Source organism: Suricata suricatta, chromosome 6, assembly GCF_006229205.1.
Source record: "Suricata suricatta isolate VVHF042 chromosome 6, meerkat_22Aug2017_6uvM2_HiC, whole genome shotgun sequence".
NCBI lineage: Eukaryota > Metazoa > Chordata > Mammalia > Carnivora > Herpestidae > Suricata > Suricata suricatta.
In genome coordinates, this window is record NC_043705.1 from 119,144,262 (window position 1) to 119,167,240 (window position 22,979).

Below are 22,979 nucleotides of genomic sequence, written 5' to 3' on the forward strand. Positions count from 1 at the left end.
TTTTTTTTGATTAAAAAAAAAGGAGCCGGATTCTTGGACTTGGGAATAAGGAAAAATGAACCCGGTTCTAGAGTAAACAGGAGGCACCCTGGAGCAGGTGTTAGCCTCTCATCTGGGGTCCTGCCTAGAGCAGTGCTTCTCAAACCATCGGAGGTGCAAGGTCAGTCTTTGTCTTCTAATGTCCAATCCCTTGCAGCCAAATACACTACTTAAAAAAAAATAAAAAGACTGCAAAGTACTGATCCAAATTTTTGTAGATTCCAAAAATATATCAACTTGCTACACAATTTTCTAAGTGCTTGCTCTCAATTTCTGCGCTCTCTCATGAGCACCGGCTGCTGGACCGCACTGAGAGGCATGTGGGCGCCTTACCTCCCAGCTTGGGAAAGAAAGCGGCAGAGCAGGGCTTGGAAACCAGGCTGGGAAGTAAGAATCTGTCTCCTTAGCACCTACTCTTACACAAGAGGGGCTTCGTCCAGTGTGGGAAAGTACGTCTCACCTCTGGAGAAGCCAGCCCTGGATGATGCCACTGAAGACTGGTACCGGCCTGGGGTTCAAGGCTGCACCTCACAGGCCCACCCTTGAAGGAGCAGCCTTTACTTGTTGGGGGTTAGGCACGAGGAGGTGAAGGACCACGGAGAGACGTTTCCCTTGTTCCAATCCAACCTGCCCCCAACACCAACATTCTTCCAGCACAAATCAGAGCCATGGTCCATAAGTTATATGCTTGCTGAATAAAGACCAGGTTCTTCAAAAAAAGAGTATTTGACTTGAGTGCACTGACCACCTCTGTCTAGGCTAGAGAATGCCAGTGTTTTATAGGAGCAAAGTGAGAGAATTCGAGCTTTAAATCATGTAGCTAGTCTTTCTTTTCAGCAATTTTATCTTTAAATTTATTTCCAGCAGTTATTCTTTTGAAAAATTTTGGCAACTCATGTATGAGAAAGACCAAAAAAAAAAAAAAAATTCAATTCAGGATTATCTAGGGCATTTAAAACAGATTTCTTCAGTCACTACTTTTTAAGACAATGAGAAACAGAGATGATTAAGCAGAGAGGAACAGAACCAAAAGATTTCTTCCCTGGGGGATGGCCTAATTTGCTCTTGGCATAAAAAACTACGATAAAAATAAATCAACAATGCTAAGCAGGAGTAAAACGACATATGCAAAAAAAAAAAAAGTTAATGGATTTGAAAACACTTAAAAGTTGGTCCAGAAATCCCTGCTTTTAAAACCAATAGGAAACCAACAAATAAACAACAACAACAAATACTCCAAGTCTCTATTAACATTGTTACCGGCCATAAAAAATGGATTCCTTTCTGGGCTGTTTGAAGAAACAGAATGTGTACACTGATTTTAACACAGACTCTGTTGAGTGCTTCCATAAGGAAGAGGAGAACAAACCAAACCAAACAGGCATGGAACACATGGCAGGAACTCAGGAAATACAAATATAAATAAATAATGAGTAAGAAATATTATTCCACCACCTTGAAAAAGCATTTCCATTACCGACCCATTACCTGTGTTCTATTAAATCAGTTCCTCCAGGATTCTATGCTTCCTTTCTCAAGAGACAGGAAATTGTCAACTCAAACCTCTAGCCTCATGGCAGATTTATGTCACTTGCCCAAAACAAAAGCCTATAAAGAGGCTACCTTGAAGAAGAAGGAGGTAAGGGGAACATTCCATTCAGCCAAAGGTATAATTAGTCCAGGTGCTCAACAGGTTAGTGGGCACACGCTAAGCCTCACTGAGCACCAGCAGAGTAACCCACCTTAGTGAAATCAGCTTTATCCAGGCTACCTATTTTACTGGATTGCAGGCCACACTTACCCATTTTTCGCAGTATTAAATGAAAACTCAAGCTTACAAGAAGGCTGCTGTGAAACTTGTGTTTTCTAGTTTGATTAACTCACTTGGTGAATGGTAAACATTTTTCACTTGACCATATATGTCAACTTGTTTATTAGACTTTCCAAGAAAAGGAGAATAGATTACATATCAACATGGTTATTATTACTAACCATTAAATAAACTAATCAGAGAGGGGCTGAAAGGTTTCTTGTTTTAGCTTCAGTAAACTCTGCATTTGCTAATAGTTAATATTTCATGAAGCAAATATAAAAGCGTAAGCAGCTGTCTTTCGCAAATCTATAAATTCTGATTAGATGATACTTTGTGCTGAGTAATTTTCCCCTTGGGACATTTTTTTTTAACTGAGTCCTTAAACTTATTTGTACAAAATGAGTCTTTTCCAGCAACTGTGTGCTAATACAAAAGTGTCAGAAGCCCAACGAAAACTGAATCCCATCTTTGGTGTTTCTACCCAGAGGAATTTTGTATAGAATAGTCAGATTCCCTCTCCAATACTCTATGAGGGCATTTCTGGAGTGCACACTTAGTGCGAGAGATTCAAACTGTCCATAGGGCTGTACTTTCTCTTCTGACTAAGCTCCAACCTAGGCCGTCTATGCTCCCTTTCTAGTGCTCAGGCCACAGAAGAATCTCAGAATGTTTTCAACTACAATGGCAAGTCCACAGGTCACATTCTTGTTAATTACAGATATTCTTCTAATGTGATTCATTCAAAGCAAGCTGCAGGGTCAGAGAATGAGTATGAGGAGCAATCACTTGTAATATTTAGTCATCAGTATATGAGGAGAAACCACAAGCTTTTTTGGCTCAGGGCCCATTGTTTATTATGAAGGAAAACCTCAAAGCCAAAGTCAATTATAGCCATGACTTGACAATCTGACACACTTGTTAACCCTGTTAGAATGAATACGGTCCAGATGAACTGTGACCCGGTCATCACAATTGCAGAATTATTAAGATTAAATAAAGGGCCTGACCAAAAGATTCCACTTGAAATGGTCCCTTCTTTCCGGTGAAGAGCTAATCAAAGATTTTTTTTTTTTTAAATATTAGGGATGCATAAGAAGATGAGAAGCAACATGATGTTTCTAGATAAAGAATGTTCTATTTTCTTAAAAAACTGAACACATAATATTTTGGAAACTACACAAACATATCTCAGACTCATTAAATAGGGCGCACCAACTCCTAATGCTGGGTGAGTTCAAAGACGAGTGAGGGTGGGAAAAGGGACAAACGTGAAGCCTGTGGCTACTAGAAACAGAAAGTGAGGAAAAGGAAAACAGAAAGAACCCTCTAAAATCACCACCACCTGCCTTCTCACCAAATGGTTCAACAAGTCCGAACGAGAAAACCTTCGAGGAGCGCGCAGGCGTGAAGGCACCCAGGCGCCATCAGCACCTTCTCCGGGCTCACGTTTACAGCCAGGTGTCACTGAAGCGCTGCTCTCCTCCTCCCTGGTGGGGGACACAGCCTCACTGAGTGTAAGTAAAGTGTGGAGGGAGCACACCACCTCGGAACTGCTGATTCTTAGTCTCGTGTTCGGCTCTGCCATGCCGGCTCCCACCATAGTCTCTTCAGCTTCGTTATCACTCAATTTTTTAAATAACTATCAGTTGCTTTGTGATGAGAAGCAGTACACAATAGCTGTCAAAAGCAGAAGCCTGACTGAAGCCAGAGTGTCTGCGTTCAAATCCCAATTCTGGCACCTGCTACCTGCGTGGCTTTGGTCAAGTTATAAGCCTCAACTTCCTCATCTATAAGTTCATAGGGATGTTGTGAAGATTAAATGAATATATATGAAGTTCTTAAACAAGCCTGGCATGGTGTAAGTAAAATAAATATGTCACTAGTATTACACCCTTTGCTTTGGCTATCAGGTGCTCCTCACTTCATATAAAAACTATGTTTTCAGGGCACCTGGGTGGCTTAGTTGGCTGAGCGTCCAACTTCAGCTCAGGTCATGATCTCACGATTTGTGAATTCGAGCCCCACATTGGGCTCTGTGCTGACAACTCAGAGCCTCAAGCCTGCTTTGGATTCTGTGTCTCCCTCTCTCTCTGTCCCTCCTTCACTCATGCTCTGATTCTCTATCAAAAATAAACAAACATTAAAAAAAATTTTTTAAAACATGTTTTCAAAAAGTTGTATGTAGAATATATTTGATAAAATGATTTATATGTTAAGTACACTGCAGCAGCTTGCTATTTAAAAAATACTGGGAGAAATTATTTGGTTATGTAAATAATCTGTCTTCAGTATAAACCTCTATAACTAAATAATCTACTCTGTACTTTTGAATTTTCTAAGGGTGAATCATTTGGGGTTCATTTTAAATAATTACTTTTGTATTATTACTGAACTTTAGTGTGAAAAATAATCACCTGAGAAACTTAAGGTGCAGCTTTCCAACCCCAACCCCACAAAGTCTAACTGAGTTGTGAGGTGCAGTCTAGAAACCTGCACTTTTAACTGCCTACCCCTACCCTTGACTCTGGTGCGAGGCAGTCTACACTCTGGGAAATGCTGGCCTCTAATAGGAATATGGCGGACAGGGATCAATTACCTAAATATAACTCAGAAAAAGGTACATTTCCGTCTGTGAGGTTATGTCTCTTCCTGACACAAATAACATATAAACCTTTACTCACTTAAAGAACAATCTCTTTAACTATTGCATACTGATTTAATATGACTTTAAATGGCTCCGTTATGGATGGGGGATGGTATTTTATTACACACACATACTCATGTATCCCACCTCTGACAAGATATGTTCACTGAAAATTCAGTCGACCAAACCAGCGGTAATGGCAGCTTCTCTGGCAAGAAAGGTGACCATGGCTGACAGTGCTGGCAGGCTGGCAGGCTACTGGCCAGGGTCCAGGCTCCCACACACGTCCACCTCCGTCTGAAGTGTAAGCGAATGGCATTCTGGATCTATATCCTGCCCACTCTCCAGCCAGCTCCTTCCCCCCTCCTCTAGCCACTTCTTTCAACAAGAAGCTGTAACTGAATCTGACCATGTGTGGCTGAACAAGAGGCCTCTGTGATCCTGCTGTGGTTTAAAACTTCCACGGCTATAACACTGCTAGTGCCAGGAATGAAACACAAATACTCAATTGATAAAGGTAAAGTGTTCAAAGACTCTTTGTGATCACCACTGGAGAACAAAGGTGAGCATATGTCATGTGCAAGCCGGGAGATTTACCTAGTGTCTAATTGTGCTCTTCTGTGATAAAGGGACATACAGTAAATCTTCATTTCATCACTGACAGTAGTCAATTGCAGTGAAGAAAAACAACCAGACACACCTTCTCAATTACAGTGACCTTTACAAAAAGATCCTTTTAAATATTAGCTTCCCTTCGAACGCTTTGCCGCTTGGCAGTAAACACTATACTCTAGCAGGTGAACACAGGAGAAATAGCACTTGCAATTCTGGCTAACGAATCACATGCCACAGACAGTGCCATGAACTTAGTTAGTATGCAATAAATGGAAGGTGACAAAGTTGGGTGGAAGGAAGGAGATGGGAACAAAACACAGCAGCAGAAGGGTATATATTAAGAGAGAGCACTGTCCTCTGTAAAGCTCATTAGATGAGGGACGGAGAGAGCTAAAGTGTGGTTCCAACCACAATCAGTGCCGACTGCAAGCTTCAGTCTCCTCACACGTGGGGTAAAAGACATGAGCTGATCTCCCTACTTTGCAGAGCTAATATTTAAACTAGCACATTACTCAACTGTAAATATAACTAAGTCACCTACAACGCAGGAAAACATCATTTGTCAATGGTTTCCAAAAAAACAAAAAGAACTTCTGGTTCAATTAATTCTATTTAAAGCTGAAAATCTGGATGAATGATTCCCCAGGAAAATACTAATCACTGAACATACTCGGGAGAGTAGGAAAATTCCAACAGAGTATTTATCCTGAGGGGATAGAAAAGAAAGCAAAAAATTAAGATGTTAACCTCCCCTCCAAAGAGCACCAGATTTTGTTAGTTTCACAGGCAAATTTTATCAACTCTTTACAGAACAGATAGATTTAATGGTATTCAAAACAGTCTGAGAGTATAGATAGAAAAGCATACAAAATTTTTATGAAGCCAGTCTGACACATGACAAAGAATAAACCATAACTATGTTGGGGTCATACCAAAGATGTAAGGATAATTCAATATGAGGAAATTCAGTAATATAATTCATCATATTTGTTGATCAAAGTAGAAAAGTCATATGATCGCTTCCACAGAAATACAAGAAACAAATTCAATAAAATTTGGCATCTATTTCAGATAAACGTACCTCTGGTCTTTGTATGGTGTTTTCTTTGCACAGGATGCTCTTCCCTTGGATACCTACATGGCTTACTTCCCCATTTCATTCAAGTCAAAAATCACTTAGCAGACGTTTTACCCTGATTACCACAGCTAAAATATAGCGCACTTTTCTCCCCCCAGGTACTCTACATTTCCTTATCTCTATTTTAGTTTTATTCTTTGCACTAGCTACCATCTAAAATTTATGGATTTATTTGTTGTCTGTTTCTGCCTACTTGAATATAAGCTCCAAAAAGACTACTCTATCCCTATAACCTAGTACAGTATCTAATGTATTATAGGTATTCAATAAATCTTTATTGAATAAATACATAGAAGAGAAAGATGGATTCATCCTTAACATCTTAAAGTGTGAGTTTTCATAAGTTATGGTTCATGAAGAAATATCATTAAATTTGAACAATATGAAATTGCTGATATTTGACTTTTTTCACCTACAGAAAGGGCAATTACATACTTTAATTTAATAGAATCACTCTTGTCAAAGTTTAATATTGTTCTGGCAGTATTAGTCATTACAATCAGATAACATAACTAGTACAAAAATTGGGCAACATCTATTCATAATAAAAACTCTCAACCATGTAGGATTAGACAGAATATACCTCAACATTATAAAGGCTACACAGAAAAAAGACACAGCTAACATCACACTCAGTGGTGAAAACTGAGAGCTCTCTAAGATGAGGAATAAGAAAAAGATGTCCACTCTTGCCACTTTCATTCAGCATAATACTAGAAGTCCTAGTCACAACAATCAAACAAGAAAAAGAAATGAGGCATCCATACTGGTAAAGAAGAAGTTAAGCCATCACCATTGGCAGCTGACATTATACTCCACATAAAAAATCCCAAAGACTCTACCAAAAAAAAAAAAAAAAAACCTATTAGAAGTAATAAACGAATCCAGTAAAGTTGCAGAATACAAAATCAATCCCCAGAAGTCGGTAGTGTTTCTATACACTAATAAATAAAGTACCAGAAAGAGAAATTAAGAAAATAACACCACTTACAATTACACTAAAAAGAATAATATACCTAGAAGTAAACTTAACCAAAGAGGTGAAACACTGTACTCTGAAAACTATAGAGCATTGATGAAAGAAACTGAAGATGACACAACCAAATGGAAAGATGTTCCACGCTCATGGATTGGAAGAACAAACATTAAAATGTCCGTATTACCCAAAGCAATCTACAAATTCAATACAATCCCTATCAAAATACCAACAATATTTTCTACAAATCTAGAACAAATAATCTTAAAATTTGTATGGAACCACAAAGACCCTGAATATCCAAAGCAATCCTGAGAAAAAAGAACAAAGATAGAGGTATCAGAAGACCAGACCTTAAGATATCCTGTAAAGCTGTAGTAATCAAAATAGTATGGTATGAGCACAAAACAGACACACAGTTCAATGAAATAGAATAGAGATCCCAGAATAAACCGACACTTCAATGCTCAATTAATCTATGACACAGGAGGCAAGAATATATGGTGGAGAAACGATAGGATCTTCAATAAATGGTGCTGTGAAAACTGGACAGCTACAGGCAGAAAAAAAAAAAAAAAGAAATTGGACCACTTTCTTTACCGCTTACACACACACAAAAAACCTCTCAAAATGGACTGAACACGTAGAAGAGAGCACAAGGCAGTAACTTCTGAGACATCAGCTGTAAGATTTTTCTAGATATGTCTTCTGAGGCAAAGGAAACAAAAGCAAAAATAAACAAGTGGGACTCCATCAAAAGAAAACACTCTGCACAGGAAACCGTCAACAAAACGAAATGACAACCTACCGAATAGAAGATATTTGCAAATAACCTATCCAATAAAGGGTTAATACTCAAAATATATAAAGAACTTACACAATTCAACACCAACCCCTCCTCCAAACAATCTGATTAAAGAACGGGCAGAGAATCTGAATAGACATTTTTCCAAAGAAGACATACAGATGGCCATCAGACTCATCACCAGGGACATGCAAATAAAAACCACAGTGAGATGCCACCTCACATCTGTCAGAATGACACAAGAAACAACAAGTGTTGGCAAGGATGTAGAGAAAAAGAAACTCTCCTCACATGTTGTTGGTGGGAATGTACATTGGTATAGCCACTGTGAAACACAGTATAGAGGTTCCTCAAAAAATTAAAAGATAGAAATGCCATATGATCTAATAATTCCACTACTAGGTATTTACCCAAAAGAAAACAAAGACACTAATTTGAAAAAGATATATGTATTCCCATGTTTATTACAGCATTAATTACAATAGACAAGATATGGAATCAACTTAAATGTCTATCAATAGACAAATGAATAAGAAAGATCTCTCTCTCTCTCTCTCTCTCTCTCTCACACACACACACACACACACACACACACACACACACACACACACAGGAATATTATGCAGCCATAAAAAAGGATGAGCTCGTGCCATGTGAGAGCACATGAATGAACCTAGAGGGTATTATGCTAAGTGAACTGAGTCAGTCAGAGAAAGACAAATGCTGTATGATGTGTGCACTCACCAGTGGAATCTAAAAAGAAAAAAAACCTCCCAAAACAAGAGACCCACAATGAATAAACAAATAAAAAGCAAAATCAGACCTACAAATACAGAGAACTGATGGATGCCAGAGGAGAGAGGTGGGGGGTTGGGGAAAGTGGGCAAAGGGGAGTGGGAGAAACAGGCTTCCAGTTGTAGAAAGAGTAAGTCGCTGCAACAAAAGGCACAGCACAAGGAGTGTAGTCAATGATACCGCAATAGTGATGTAACAGGACAAGTGGTAGCTACACTTGTGGTGAACATGGCATAGTCAATACACCTGTCAAATCGCTAAGCTGCACACCTGAAAGAAATGTAACATTGTGTCATCTAAACTCAAATAAAAAAATTTTTAATTAAAAAAGGTAAATTTAAAAAATTATAAAGGATGAGGCAAACTTATCATTATTTGCATATGATATAATTTTATGCCTAGAAACCACAAGAAAATGGAGTGAAAAATTATTGAAAGTAACAGAAAAAACATCATAAGTAGCTGTATATAAAATAAATACCTATTTAAACATTAATCATATATGTTTATATGGCCACACAGCATTCCCATATACACAAGAGTCATAAACTCAGCAGAAGAAAAGATTCTTTTTACAATGGTGCATAAAGATAAAATAACTAGAAACAAAATTAAAAGATGTGAAAGATCTACATAAAGAAAATTTTAAAATACTACTGAGAGATAAAGAGATGTGAGTAAATAAAAAGACATACCCTGCTCTTGGTTAAAAAGAACCAATACTGTAAAACTCCATCTAAGTTAATACATACATATAGCTCAATTCCAATAAAAATATCCCAAGATTTGAGGTGGGGGGAGGTGTTTCCTAGATAACCTAGAGTAAAGTCAGGGACACCTGGAAAAATAGAAACATTTTACTAAGAAGAATAATGAGAACAGGAAGCCCTACAACAATGAAAAGAGTTTGGTACTGCTACTTGAAAAGACTAATTAATAGAACAGAAGAGAGAGCCCAGAAATTGGCTAAAATTCATATGCAGCATGTATAATGATGTGATTTCAATTCAATGAGGAAAACTAGATCATCCAACTAAAAATTGTTACAGCAACTGGCAAACCAAGAGGAAACAATTAAATTGGAGCTCTACTGTGGTAGGCTGAAAAAATGGTCCCTCCTGAAAGATCCACCTTACATCCCGGGAAGCTGTGAATATTAACTTATTTGGAAAAAAAGGTCTTAGCAGATGTGATTAAGGATGATCTTGGGTGGGCCCCAAATGACATCACAGGTGTCCTTGCAAGAGAGAAGAGGAGACCAACACAAAGTGCAAGACACCGCTGAGATGGAGACTGGGGCAAGGTGGCCGCAAGCCCAGCTAGCAGGCCACCTCCAGAGGCTGGCAGAGGCAGGGGACAAATTTTCCCCTAGAGCCTCCGTATGGAACGCAGCTCTGGTGACACTTTGATTCGGACTTCCAGCCTCCAGAACCCTGAGAGAATTAATTTCTGGCCACAGAGTTTGTGGTAATTTGTTACAGTGGCCACAGGAAAATATACCTTCCTCACTCTCTTCACTAAAATAATTTCAGGTGAATAGAAATTTAACTCTAAGAATAATTTAAAAAGAGGTATGAAATAGAAAGATGGGAGAATCTAAAGACTTATCTTGATTGGGAAGGCCTTCCTAACTAAAACGAAACCCAAGAAGGAAAAAATTCCTAAAGCTGACTACATTAAAAAAAATTTAATAGCACACTGCCCCAAATAGCTTTGTGTGTATATACAGAGAGTAAATTCCTGAGGTTATTTCCATAGTGTTGAAATAATACTGACTGCTAATTATTGGGTGATATAACAATGTATAATTTATATGAAGGTGTCAAAGATTTTAGTTACTATTGAAGAGCATGACACAGAGAAGATAACTTTTAGAACCTACTGGATAGTAAGTCCTTGCTAGAACCCAGGCCAGGGAGCTGGCCTTAGAATTCCCAGGTTGTTGTTCTGACTTCTAACAGCTAATTACTTTGAGGAAGCATCTAACTTTAACATCATATGTAATTTTCATGTCTGAGAGTTTAGGTAATACATGCACACAATGAACAAACTTTCCAGCAGTGCTAATGGGCAGACAATGGAACTTTCAAGGCCTCTTTCACTTTCACAACAGTGAAAGTTGTGATATATACACAGAGGGAGTCCAGGTATAAATAAGCAGATATGTGTGTAGATACATCCACTGCTTAAACACACAGGTAGCCAGCATGTTTTACAAGCTGGTTTCTGGTTTTGCTTGTATGTTGGTTTTTTATTTAGGAGATTAGGTCACATCTCTCCACATATATATCTAGCCCATTCTTTATACTGTCTTGATATCTTTCATTGTATGGATGGGTTATGCTTTCCTAAAGCAATATCCCACTGAAGGACATTTACATTGTTTTCAGTCTTTTGCTTTCCTAAACAATACTGAACTTAGTATCTTTGGACATACACATTTGCCCACTTGTGCAAAAACTTCTAGATATACAATTGCCAAGTCAAAGGGTATTTGCACTTTAAATTTGTATAGATAGTGCCAAAATTTTCTCCAAATGATGCTATGTTTAACAAATTTTATAACATGGCTCTGCTTATTCCTCTCTCCTCAGCTAATTTTTTGTATGTTTCTAAACAAGTTTAAGTATTAAAAACCCCTAATAGTAATAGAAAATAATGATCCCATTAAAAACAGAAGTGTCAACAGAGGCACAATCTATAAGCTTATCTGACTGCCAGTGATGTGTGACTCACATTAGCTTATCCACATACAAATTCTATACAAAAGGCAGCTAAGTGTGCACTATTTAGTTGGCCAGCCTTGATATGACCCTCTTAGCTGTTGTAATATTATCCAACTAATGGTTCAGAGATGTTCCATCTGTACCGTCCAGTTATTAGCACACACTGTGAACCGCACCACTGACATGCTGCAGTAAACTCTGTTCCGCTCCAACATGTATAGCGGAGGATGCACTGGTCTTTCCCCTCACCCCACATCCTCAATGGCCCTCAAATCTCTTTAGCAATTTTTGTGTGGGGTGCTTTCATTCACAACAGTGGCACCTATCTGTCTTTGTCAGAGGGCTATCAGCAGGTTGCTAAAGCCCTGGAAATCTGGAAGTACCTGGGATGTCTCCCCCAAACCCCGCCATCCATCACCAATGGCCAATAGATACTGGAGTATAAATACCCCAGCTACTATACCTCTGACCAGGCTCTCCAGGGTTACCCTGCAGACGGAGCCAAAGTGACCCCCTTGAAACTTTGCTTGATACTCCCTTCCTTGGTTTCATTACAGTCCACTCTCCTCCTGGTCTTCTCTATGGATGCTTCCTAATAAATCACCTTTATATGAATCTTTTTCTCAGGTCTGCTTCTAAGAAACCCAAGCTGTTGCTTCTCAGACTTTTGGCTAAGATCAAGTGTAGTGTATGTTCTTACCAGATTAAGAAACCCAAATGAAAACAATGTGTTTTTTCCTTTTATGCAAAGTGGCTCATAATGATTAGCAGATAGGAAACTCATAATGCTATATAACATGTACATTGATGTGGCTTATAAGTGATTTTTCCCCAGCATATTAATGTTTTGAAAAATGGTCAGGGTACAGCTTTCTCATAATTTAAGAGAAAATGTAAATGTTCTATAAAGACATCAAGAAAAAAACCTGACCATACCTCCAGCAATACAAAAGTACGTATGCACAAATTTATTTACTGTAGCACTGTTAGAAATTGCAAAATACTGAACAACCTAACTATCCACTCATATGAGAATAGCTGAATAAACTATGATGCTTCCCTGTAATGGAGCACTATGCAGCTGTGGAAAAATGAGAAGGAGCTCTGTGAACTGATGTAGAGTGATTTCCAGGACATGATCCTAAATGAAAAATAGCAAAGTCCAAAAGGGTATCCTTCATGTGAGAAAGGAGAGGGTATAAGAAAATACTCACAAACGTATTCATTTGTGCAAAAGACTTACAGGAACGATAAACTGGAATCTAAAGAGATTGATTACGTGCAGAGGTGAGTGGGGAAGAGGCTGGGTGCGGCAGGCTATGGGCAAGAAAAACAAAGATGACTGTGGCACATCTTGTGGTATCTGAAAGTAAGGAAGTGCTCAAAAAAATATAGGGATCTGTCAAAAGAGGGCAGGAATTATTCTGAAGTAGATTCTTTTGGCCAAAGCTGGAACAATTTGAGCACAAACCTAAATAATGATAGTACTGAATTTTAACCCAAAAAATATTTTAAAAGTCCACACTGATATAAAAAAACTTGAAAAATAAGTAAATCTGGGTGAAGGGACAATTCTTCCTTTTAGCAGAATTCCAATTAATAAATGTGGAAGAAAAAGGGAAATAAAAACTCACCATTAGGCAAACACCACAGTAATAACTACTGCAGACAAATCTACCCATGGATAATAAAATTAGAGAGTCAAAGTTTAAAGAGGGGCAGGATTTTCATAGCTATAAAACATCACCCCCAAATAATTTATTAACTCAAAATAATGACAATTACCTACAATGGAGAAATTTGCCAGACATCACCTCAATCACGTGACCAAGGTCAAAATCACCTACATTAAAGACATATTGACATGACATTCTTGATATGATGCACCCAAAGGGATACAACACCAGTCCTGTACTATGTTTGCCAAAAAATGCGCAGTTTCATTCCAATTGTGCAAAGTATCAGACAAACTCAAACTGAGAGACAAAATGTACAAAGTAACAGACCAGTGTTCACTGAGTGTGTCAAGGTCATGAAAGACAAGAAAGACTGAGAAAATGTAAAGACTGGATGAGACTAGTGGCACTGGGTGGCTTAGTTGGTTAAGCAGCCAACTCCTGATCTCGTCTCAGAGTATGATCTTGCGGTTTATGAGACGGAGCCCCACGTCAGGCTCTGCACTGACCAGCACGGAACCTGCTTGGGATTCTCTCTCTATCCCTCTCTCTGCCCCTCTACTCCACTTTCTCAAAATAAATAAATAAACTTAAAATTAAAAAAGGCTGGATGAGACTAGGGAGAAACAACTAAATGTAATATGGTAATATGGGTGTCTATACAGGATCCTTGGACAGAGAAAGAATATCATTGGGTAAACTGGGGAAAATCAAGTAAGGTCTGTTGCTTCATCAATAATATTGTACCAATGTTAATTTTCTGGACTGCTAAATAATTGTACTGTGGTTATGTAAGGTGTTAACATTAGGGGAAGCAGGCTGAAGAGTGTACCTGAGCTCTTTGCAATTTTTCTGTAAGTCTAAAATTAGTTTAAAATGAAAAATTAAGAATCCAAAATTCTACAATACTACCTTTCTTTTGTATAACTACACTGTTTTAGTGGCTTTAAGCAATACTACATGTTGATCCATGTTGAATTACTTCAGGGAATCTGAGCAGGCAGGCTCTACTCTGTCTATGTACGTGTTACTTACGTATATAGCACTGCAAATAAAAGCAGTCCTTAATGACAGACCTGCAGACTGCTCCCCTTCACTTGCTTTTAACTCTCTTCAACTAAGATAATGCTTACAGTGATTTTCCTTTTTTTAGTCATAGATAGAATGGGCTTCATATAATGGGTTTCCACTAGGCTATAACTGACAAAACTGACTTACTTTAAAAATTCACCATTTTAGGGGTGCCTTGGTGGCTCAGTTGGTTAAGCAGTCTGACTTCAGCTCAGGTCATGATCTCACAGTTCATAGGTTCAAGCCACACGTCAGGCTCTATGCTGAAAGCTCAGAGCCTGGAACCTGCTGTAGATTCTGTGTCTTCCTCTCTCTCTGTTCCTCCCCCACTTGCACTCTCTCTCAAAAATAAATAAAGATTTTTTTAAAATCACTATTTTAGAGTCCTAAAATACAAACAAATGCCTTGGTTTAGGACTCTGAGGACCTGGCTTATTTTTCATGCTCAAGGATAGAATAAGAAATGGAGGGTTAAAAACTCAAAGCAGTCATTGTTATATTCTTTCCAGTTGATTAAACATAATAATTTTTCCTATTTTAAAGGGCTGTCTCCTTACTTCGAATAGGCTGGAGAAACCCAATACGGGTTGTCTTCGGCTGCTTTAGCATGCCGCAAGATGGCTTCCCGGGGATTGCTGTCATCAGTTTTGTCCAAAGCAATGTTCTTCACAATGTATGATGACAGAGTGCCCCCATGGGTTCCAACCCGGCCACCACGACCTGTTTCAAAGGAAAACACCCAATCAGAAATGGAATGAGCATGACAGTCTACACGTATACCTTGTATGCCCTGTACTTATCTGAAAAGGCTGAGAATCCTTCACTCCTGGCTTCCAAGGTGGCTGGTTAAATGAGTAACAGAGTGGCGCCACAGCTTCACGTTTACCCAATTTTTGGCATCCCCTATGGAATCAAGGGTTTTGAACACTCTGGGGCTTATTCAGATCTTGGTTTGAGGTGCACTGATCTCAAGAGTACTTCAGTATCACCCTTTCAGTTTTCACAACCAAAGTAAGAAATCACCAAACCTTAACTTCACCATAACATTTTTAAATAGAAAGAGTTTTTGATATGTCTTAGGTGCTTAATTTACATAGTGATACCAACTCAGGAGGAATGACAAATATTTTGCCGTGAATATATCTTGAAAACATTCCTTAGGCATGAACATTTGAAATTCAATTAACAAAAATAACAAATGTTTGTTAGACACTATTTTAGCTTTAAACAAACAGATCTTAGGGCTTGCCATCTTCCAGGTACCTTGTAGGAGAGAAAATAAGTTGAATACACTGATTCGCATTATTTTATGGTACTGGAACTGCTCTAGTAGGCAGAAAGCTCTGTAAGTCCAGGGATTTATTCCCCGCTAGATCCTCAACAGCTAGCCTAGTGCCTGGTGCTCAAAAATGTATGACATTTTAGGAAAAATTAAACAAACAAACAAAACAAAAATGCATGAAGAGCCAAAAGCCAAACTGTGCTAAAAGATTAATTCTATAAATCAAAATAAGAGGAGACTAAATAAGGCAGGAAATAATTGGGAATGGATTCGTGTGGCAAGTAACTATTATGGTACTTGGAGGAAGGAAAGAGCTCTTCGGGCTGAGGTGGTTGGGGTGGTCTTTAGGAAGAGATGGATCCAATCTGGGAAAGCTCAGAAGAGAGAGGTCACTTTCAGTGAGCAGAATGGCCTAAGTGCAAAAGTATAGAAAGAGGACAATTCAGTGGGCATTTGTGGGCAGAAATGGGCCATCAGTCAGTCATATCAGAAGGTCAGAGAAGGAGAGAAGTGAGGTAGAATGCTAGAGTAGACTGCGGATAACCTTGATTCTCTGCAAATGCAAACTGAAGTGGGAGGCTTATGAAATTTGGGGGCAGTATCAACATGAACACCAGAGGAGTTAGGGCACCTGGGTGTCTCAGTCGGTTAAGCATCCCAGCTTTGGCTCAGGTCATGATCTCACTGTTTCATGAGCTCAAGCCTCACGTGGGGCTCTAAACTCACAGCACAGAAGCTGCTTGGGATTTTCCATCTCCCACTCTTTCTCTGCCCCTCCCCCACTCATGCCATCTCCGTCTCTCTCAAAATAAACAAACTTAAAAAAAATTTTAAATTAAAAAAAAAGCCAGAGGAGCTGTAAATAAAAGCTGTGTATAAGATGGATGGAGGCAGGGTGGGGAGCAGAGATAGTGCCTTGAGATAAGGTGCCTAATTAAAAGGGCTTTTCAATAATCCATGTAAGAATATTCTCTGGGAACTGTGATTAGAATGGCGGCAGAGAAAATGACCAAAAAAAAAAAAAAAGTCAAGATAGAGATGTGAAATGTTTTCAAGGATGAAGGGGCAGGCCAAACAGATGTAGGCTCACAGCTGAGGTTCAAGATGAATGAACAAGTCAAAAGCTATGGGCTTAGGAGTCTAAGACAATGGAAACAACACAGGTGACAGTAAAATGGGATTCCAGTAAAGGTATGTGTTGCATGATAGCCAAAGCTGCCTTGCTTTCTTCTGATCCCTACTTTTGTAAAAACTCGAAGGACCTTTATTCATCTTGTAGGGGAATGGGCAGCTCCAGTGTATCAACACAGAACTCAGTGATGGCAGCATTTTGCCTTGTGTGAAACCTAGTCCAGTCTGGATTCTAGTTAAAGTACCCAAATGTTGTATATGAAGCCAATATTGAGAGCAGTGGTTTTATCACCGGGGTCTAGGAGCCCCCGAGTATCACCAAGGTTACCTAAATGAGCTCAAGTTAAAGAGCAAGCAGAGAAGGTTCCAGGCTTCCTCTCCATTTTTATCAGTTTTCTGAATCAGGATTCTGCATCAGATCTTTAAGCAAAAAGTTCTGATGCTAAAAAGAAAATGTTTAAAAACCACCATGTAGTAAAATCTCTGAAGACAAAGTGGCATCCAGGTGCGAAGCATCTTCCCAGTTCTGTATCAGTGACCCCACCGGGGCCCCTCAACCCCCCCTGCAGATCACAAGTTAGATCACAGTCACCTGGGCCCGCTACAGGAGGTTCAGGCTTATGAGACTTCAGGGGATCCAGTCTGTCCTTCTCCAGCTGTTTCCTTGTACTCCGTTGGCGGGGCTCACGGAACATGGGCAAGGCATGAGCTACGAGAAGTCACATTTGAAAAATTTTATTATAATAATAATCCTTCCATCCAAAAACATAGCTGAGGCATGACTAACTAAAAGATGAAATGGAAGTTATAATGACAGCCTTCATCTAATAATAAAAGACAGTCTTACTGTAACCAATTAGCCAATTTTGTTTGAGACCAGACTCATTGTTCACCTCTGCTGGCAACTAATGGCACTCAGGAAACACTGTCAAATACTGTCACGGAAACACTGGTGAGGCTCCCCATCTCCCGAGCCATGGGTAGCAGTTAAACTTAATTTCTGTGGTTTTGAAAAGAAATACTTAATGGGACTGCCTGTTTTTTTCTTATAGGACCCAAATGTGAATGCTGCCAACAGCTTGCCTTCAGCCCTGAAGTTTCCTCAGATGCCTCATAAACACTGGAATCACTTCACACGTTTCTGAAATGTGACCACCTCTCAGGAGGAGTTGACAACACTGAGTAACCGGAAGGGAGGAGCACTTATGCCACTAAACTGGGATAAAGGTTGCCTTAAGTGCACGGAGATGCCCAAATCTCCTGGCATGGTGACTTGATGGGGACATTTCCCTACGTCTGTACAGTGGACAAAACAAAAGAATAAGAATCAAAGTCCTATCTGCCCCATTGCTATTGGTTGTTCAATGTCAGAAGTAAATTTCATAATATAAAACAGCATACGAATGTAAAAGGGAAACAGTGATATTCTGCAGGAGAGAAAGAGGGTTATTGGGGAAAAAGTTAAATATTAATCTTTTTCTTGGCCAAAAAATATACCAGGATTATTTCTTTGGATCCTTACATGCTGAGTAAAACCTCTTTTAAAAGAGAAAATTTTTTTTCCACGGAAGTGGGGGAGAGAAGGTAATGGATTAATAGGGATTCAAAGGGAATTTATAATATGAATGACAGAAATGTCTAAAATACCTCTAAAACTCTTCTAGTATGCCCCTACCCCTACCAAAGGCTGGGGCCAGGACCATCTCCCTCACCAGTAACACATGCCTGCCTTGAGTCAGGGGAGCTGAGAAGCCAGCCGCCCGTCACCGTGTTGGGCAACGAGACACAACAGTATTTTTAGGAGGGGGAAAAATAGCTTTTCACTTCAAACGACTGGAGGAATTTAAGTAGGCCGCGTGTAATTACATGAGCTAGACTGGTTGTGACACCGACTTTAACACTTCTACTCTTGCAAAAAGTGTCATGGGATCTCCTTACTGGTCATAAGCTCCAAGGGACTTGGTCTTACAGGAGACCCACCACTAGAGAGAAAACCCAGCAGTACAGCGCCCCCTGGGCTTTAGACTGAGAGCCGGGTAAAGTCCACAGGGCATCGGCTCATCACTATTGCTACAGCATCCAGAACGGCCTTCCTAACCACTACTTGAGACAGATCCGAGGCTGTGGCTCTGGGAAAGACAAATCTGCCGCATTAACAAGGCTGTGTGACAAACCTGACAGAAAGCGGCTCATTCTGGTAAGATCTCTGGTGCCCAAGGTAGTTCATTTTGCAGCTACATGTCTCTGGATCTATCACATGGTCACAGAGTCTCAGGGGAAGCTGAAGGAGACCCTTTGCGCCTGGTCTCCTCGCTCTCCTGGTAAAGTTCAGTTGTTCAACATCATACTGCAAGTCAGTAGTAGAACTGGACAAATCTAGGTCTCCTGATTCCAAGGCTAGCACTCTTTCTTGTTTATTCTTAGAACAGATGGTTATTCTTTAAAAGGCTGCTGTGGAGTAATGCATTAGGCTCAAATAGGCTTTTCCCTTTTGGGTTGAAAGTTACATGAAATTACCCTGTCTCTGTGATGAGTCACAGAAGCTAAAGCAGTTAGCTGTTACATGACTCGCAGTTTTGTCCACATGATATTTTGTAATATATGCCTCAACTGTGAAAACTTTTTCTGTCTCTAAAGCCATGAGATCAACAACACACTAGAGTTGGAGAGAGAGAGAGACAGACAGACAGACAGACAGACAGACAGACTCTGGAGAGACCACGCTAACAACTTACGGGTGATGATGTAGTCCTGGGTTAGAGTCTCGGCTTGTTTTGCCTTCCGCTGGGTTTTAACCACACATAATTTTGCTCCCCTGGGGGCGGATAAGAGCACATTATTTTCTTTACTTGGTCTTATAAACAGAAAGTCATGTCAAAAGCATTAGATACTTTCAGGAACATACTCTGTGCACACCATCTTGCCAAGTCCTTGACTTCCTAAGGGATGGCAACAGATGAGGCCTTGGTGATAAGGGATCAAATCTGTGGGAAAGCAAGTCTGTCAGTCAGTGGTTGATACTGACTGGAAGGGGTGGAGAGGTAACTAGGCAACAGAACACTAGCTTAAAAAAATCTACAGAAATAACTTTAAAGATGTAAGTTAAAGAGATAGAAGCAAAATTAATCAATCTTTTCACCCTGAAGGTCACAAGGTTCAAATTTTAGTTTATGTCTCATATGAAAGCAACCTGGGTGGTCTACACCCCAAGTGGCATCCGTCCACATCTCTAATGTACGAGTACAAGTGTCTGGAACTGAGCCGGCCTGGCAGTGTGATTGCGGGGCTACTGCCCAAGAATGTATGGGGTTAACCAAAAGTTTGGTTAGAACGTTTCACTTCTTCTTTAGCAATACTGAGCTATCCCTCTCAGGAGGAGCAAATACAAATAAAAAAAATTTCTTAGAGCTTCCAAACACAGAAGCTTACAAATGGGTGCTATCAAAGGGGGTGCATCATTTTCTCAAATGAAACAGATTTTCTCTCTCATTCTAATTACATTAGCATTTTCAATCCCTTTATTAAAAAAGAAACAAAATCCTATTTGTTCTTAAACACAATAAAAACTTTACACAGCAAGGGTCCCAATGCTAGTGGACAAAATTCCAAGGGAAGACGGGACTGTCTGCTTCTGTTCTGATCCAAATTACAGCAACGAATATGCCTCAACAGTGGATGAGTTTCCTTTTCTCAAAAAGGATGTGGGACCTCAAAATAGGTTTGTGGGGGACCCCAAAGAATTTAGCATGTGAACTTTAATACTAGCTGACTAAAGCTCCCTCTAAAGAAAGAGCTGATCAAGCACTGTACCTTAACAGACAAACAAAACCATCCTTTTTTGGGGCAGTGACAAATGTCCATCTTTGTGCCCAAAGAAAATGAAAATACTTGAGGAACTGGTTGAGCCTCCAGTGGTTTTCAGACTTTTGAAACACATGGGTTTGTTTAAGTCTAGCATTTGGGATGGGCAAGGGGTTGAAGAGGAAAGAATCTGTGCTGTCCCTCCCCTTCTGCTGGCAAAGAACAACCCCACGCATCCAAACTGCTACCTGATAAAAGCCAAACAGAAAGGGAACCAAACAGACTAGCTGTTTCCATTTCCTGTGAGTGGTGAGTTCCCCGCTTTGTTAATCCCCTACATGTATCACAGCCACAGCCATGTCCAGGGTGGTATGCAAAGTGGGCAGGCCATTTTCCCCCTGTGCACTCAGCATTTCAGCTAAAGAACTGCAAATCCCCAGGAACCTTTCACTTTGAATTCTGTGTGGATCAAGGGCAATATCCAAATCCTCTTTAAAGTACAATACCAGGAGTTTGAGGCTTTACTCTGTGCCAGCTGCATTTTCTAAAAGGGTGGATCCTCATCAAAGGGGGAAATAAATAAAGCAGGGTGGGAAAAGAAACCCTCCCCCACAGTTGCTGTCATCCATCTAAAACAGGCAAGACTTAGGAAATACCTCTGACTCTTGTTAGGGTCATAATAGACTTTAGCCAATCCATTTCCAGTCCCCACCATGATCTGGTTCAGCTTTGGATGCCACAGGCAGCGGACAACACTCTGAAAAAGAAAGGCGTGGTAATCAGCTAAAGAAAACCAAATAAAGAGAAAAATCCCACTGGTGCTTTAATGGCTACAGCCAGTTTACTAAACTAAATATCATCCTGATGGTTACCTGTGGTTTTTAGGACATTTTCCTCTAAACTATAAGGCTGTGTTGTCCCTGAGGTTCAGTTCTTTTCCATCACTTGTTATCTGTATGATACCCTTTAAAGATGAAAAAGATGTTCCTTCTGACACCCCTCCTCTCATTTCTTGACAACATTGCAACCACAAGGTTAGGCTTCCCCAGCTCCAGTGCCACGTGAGGCTGGCATCTTGGAATGCTGAACCCACATAACTTAGTTCTGCTCACCACTGAAGCTGATTTAGACCTCAGTGTTTCATGCTTTTATACACACAACATGTCCCTCTGGACAGCAGATTGAAGCCAGGTGGTTATTGTTTTTAGTTCACAAAGATCTAAATCTCATAAAGTGTTTTCAGGAACAACACATATTTGCAGGCATTGAATAATATCTCCCTATCTATGAGATAAACCAGCAGGACGATAGCAGAAGTAAAACAGAGACACGACATACAAAGACTTGACATTAACCTGAATGAAAAGTTATTTAAGAGAAGGTCCACTGGAAGTTATGCTCCTTTGAATTCATTACTGGTAAGGAAAATAAGTGGTACTCTGGGGTCAAAGAGAATGAATTCTTAGTGAGAACTACAATCTGTTTTTAATTTTTGTCTTGTAGTAAGAGGGCCGAGGTGGGAGGTTTAGCAGGGGGGAAACAATGAAGGGCGGGGGGAAGATGAAGCTAAAATAGGTAGGCAGAAACACCATGTACTAGGCAGAAACACCATGCACAGGGGTCTCATTCTGATAGAACAAGTAATGAGTGGAAACATCAATTCAAGATTTATTTAGAACTGTCATGTGCCAAGCAATGCGCAAGGACTAAGAAAACAGGGTACAATTAGAGACTATTTTAGGTTCCCATAGTAAAATGAAAATCATGGCTCCCAAATCTATCTCAGGCTGAATCTCTTTGGTCTCCTCTCCCTAACCATCGTGCTCTTTTGTTAAAACAAAGTATCTGTAAATCTCTTCAATCCCTTTTGATAGAAATCCTGGCTCCCACCTGCCTGGCAAAAAGTATGCACATAGTTATTCGGCCACAAATCCTTCTCTGAGATTCCTGAGGAACGTAAGAGGAAAGGTAAGAGTTGCAGGACTTCTAATCCATGTCTGATAATACTCTCGAGGAGTGGTTCTTAAGCTCTGTACCACTGAAGACAGCTGAGATGGTCTGTTGAGAAAATAAACTCAGGGTGACTGTTTTTTCCTGGTTGGTAGGCAGTAAAATTAAATTAAAAGGGCAGGATTTTACAATTTTAGGTTTTCTTTCCACAATTTTTCTTAAATCTATGGGCCTGCTACTAAGTGTCCACTAGCAAGTGCTAAAAGATGATAAAACATACAGTAGTATTAATTTAAAAAAAATTTGAAAATACTAAATATTATATATCATATAGTATATATTATATAGTTTGGCTTTTGGGGGAGGGTTGTCATTTTGTACACATGCTCATGAGACCCACTTTATAATGCGTGACTGTAAGACACATTTTATCTAAGAAAACTGTGCTTGGTTGGTAAGATGGAACTAAGTGTATCAACAGCTCATGGCCTGCAAAGCAGAGCTGGCTTATAGGTAC

At 39.7% G+C, this 22,979-nt stretch overlaps 1 protein-coding gene across 2 annotated transcripts in view; it reads right to left on the minus strand.

Moving 5' to 3' along the window:
• The window catches only part of WDR70 (WD repeat domain 70), a 296,048-nt gene that overhangs the window by 4,760 nt on the left and 268,309 nt on the right, over window positions 1–22,979 (minus strand). For both annotated transcript variants that reach the window (XM_029940982.1, XM_029940983.1), the window contains 4 exons: window positions 21,169–21,269; window positions 19,447–19,526; window positions 17,304–17,420; window positions 14,856–15,018 (listed from right to left, as the gene is read on the minus strand). In XM_029940982.1, the coding sequence (XP_029796842.1) occupies window positions 14,856–15,018; window positions 17,304–17,420; window positions 19,447–19,526; window positions 21,169–21,269 (461 nt within the window). The remainder of the gene's footprint in view (window positions 1–14,855; window positions 15,019–17,303; window positions 17,421–19,446; window positions 19,527–21,168; window positions 21,270–22,979) is intronic.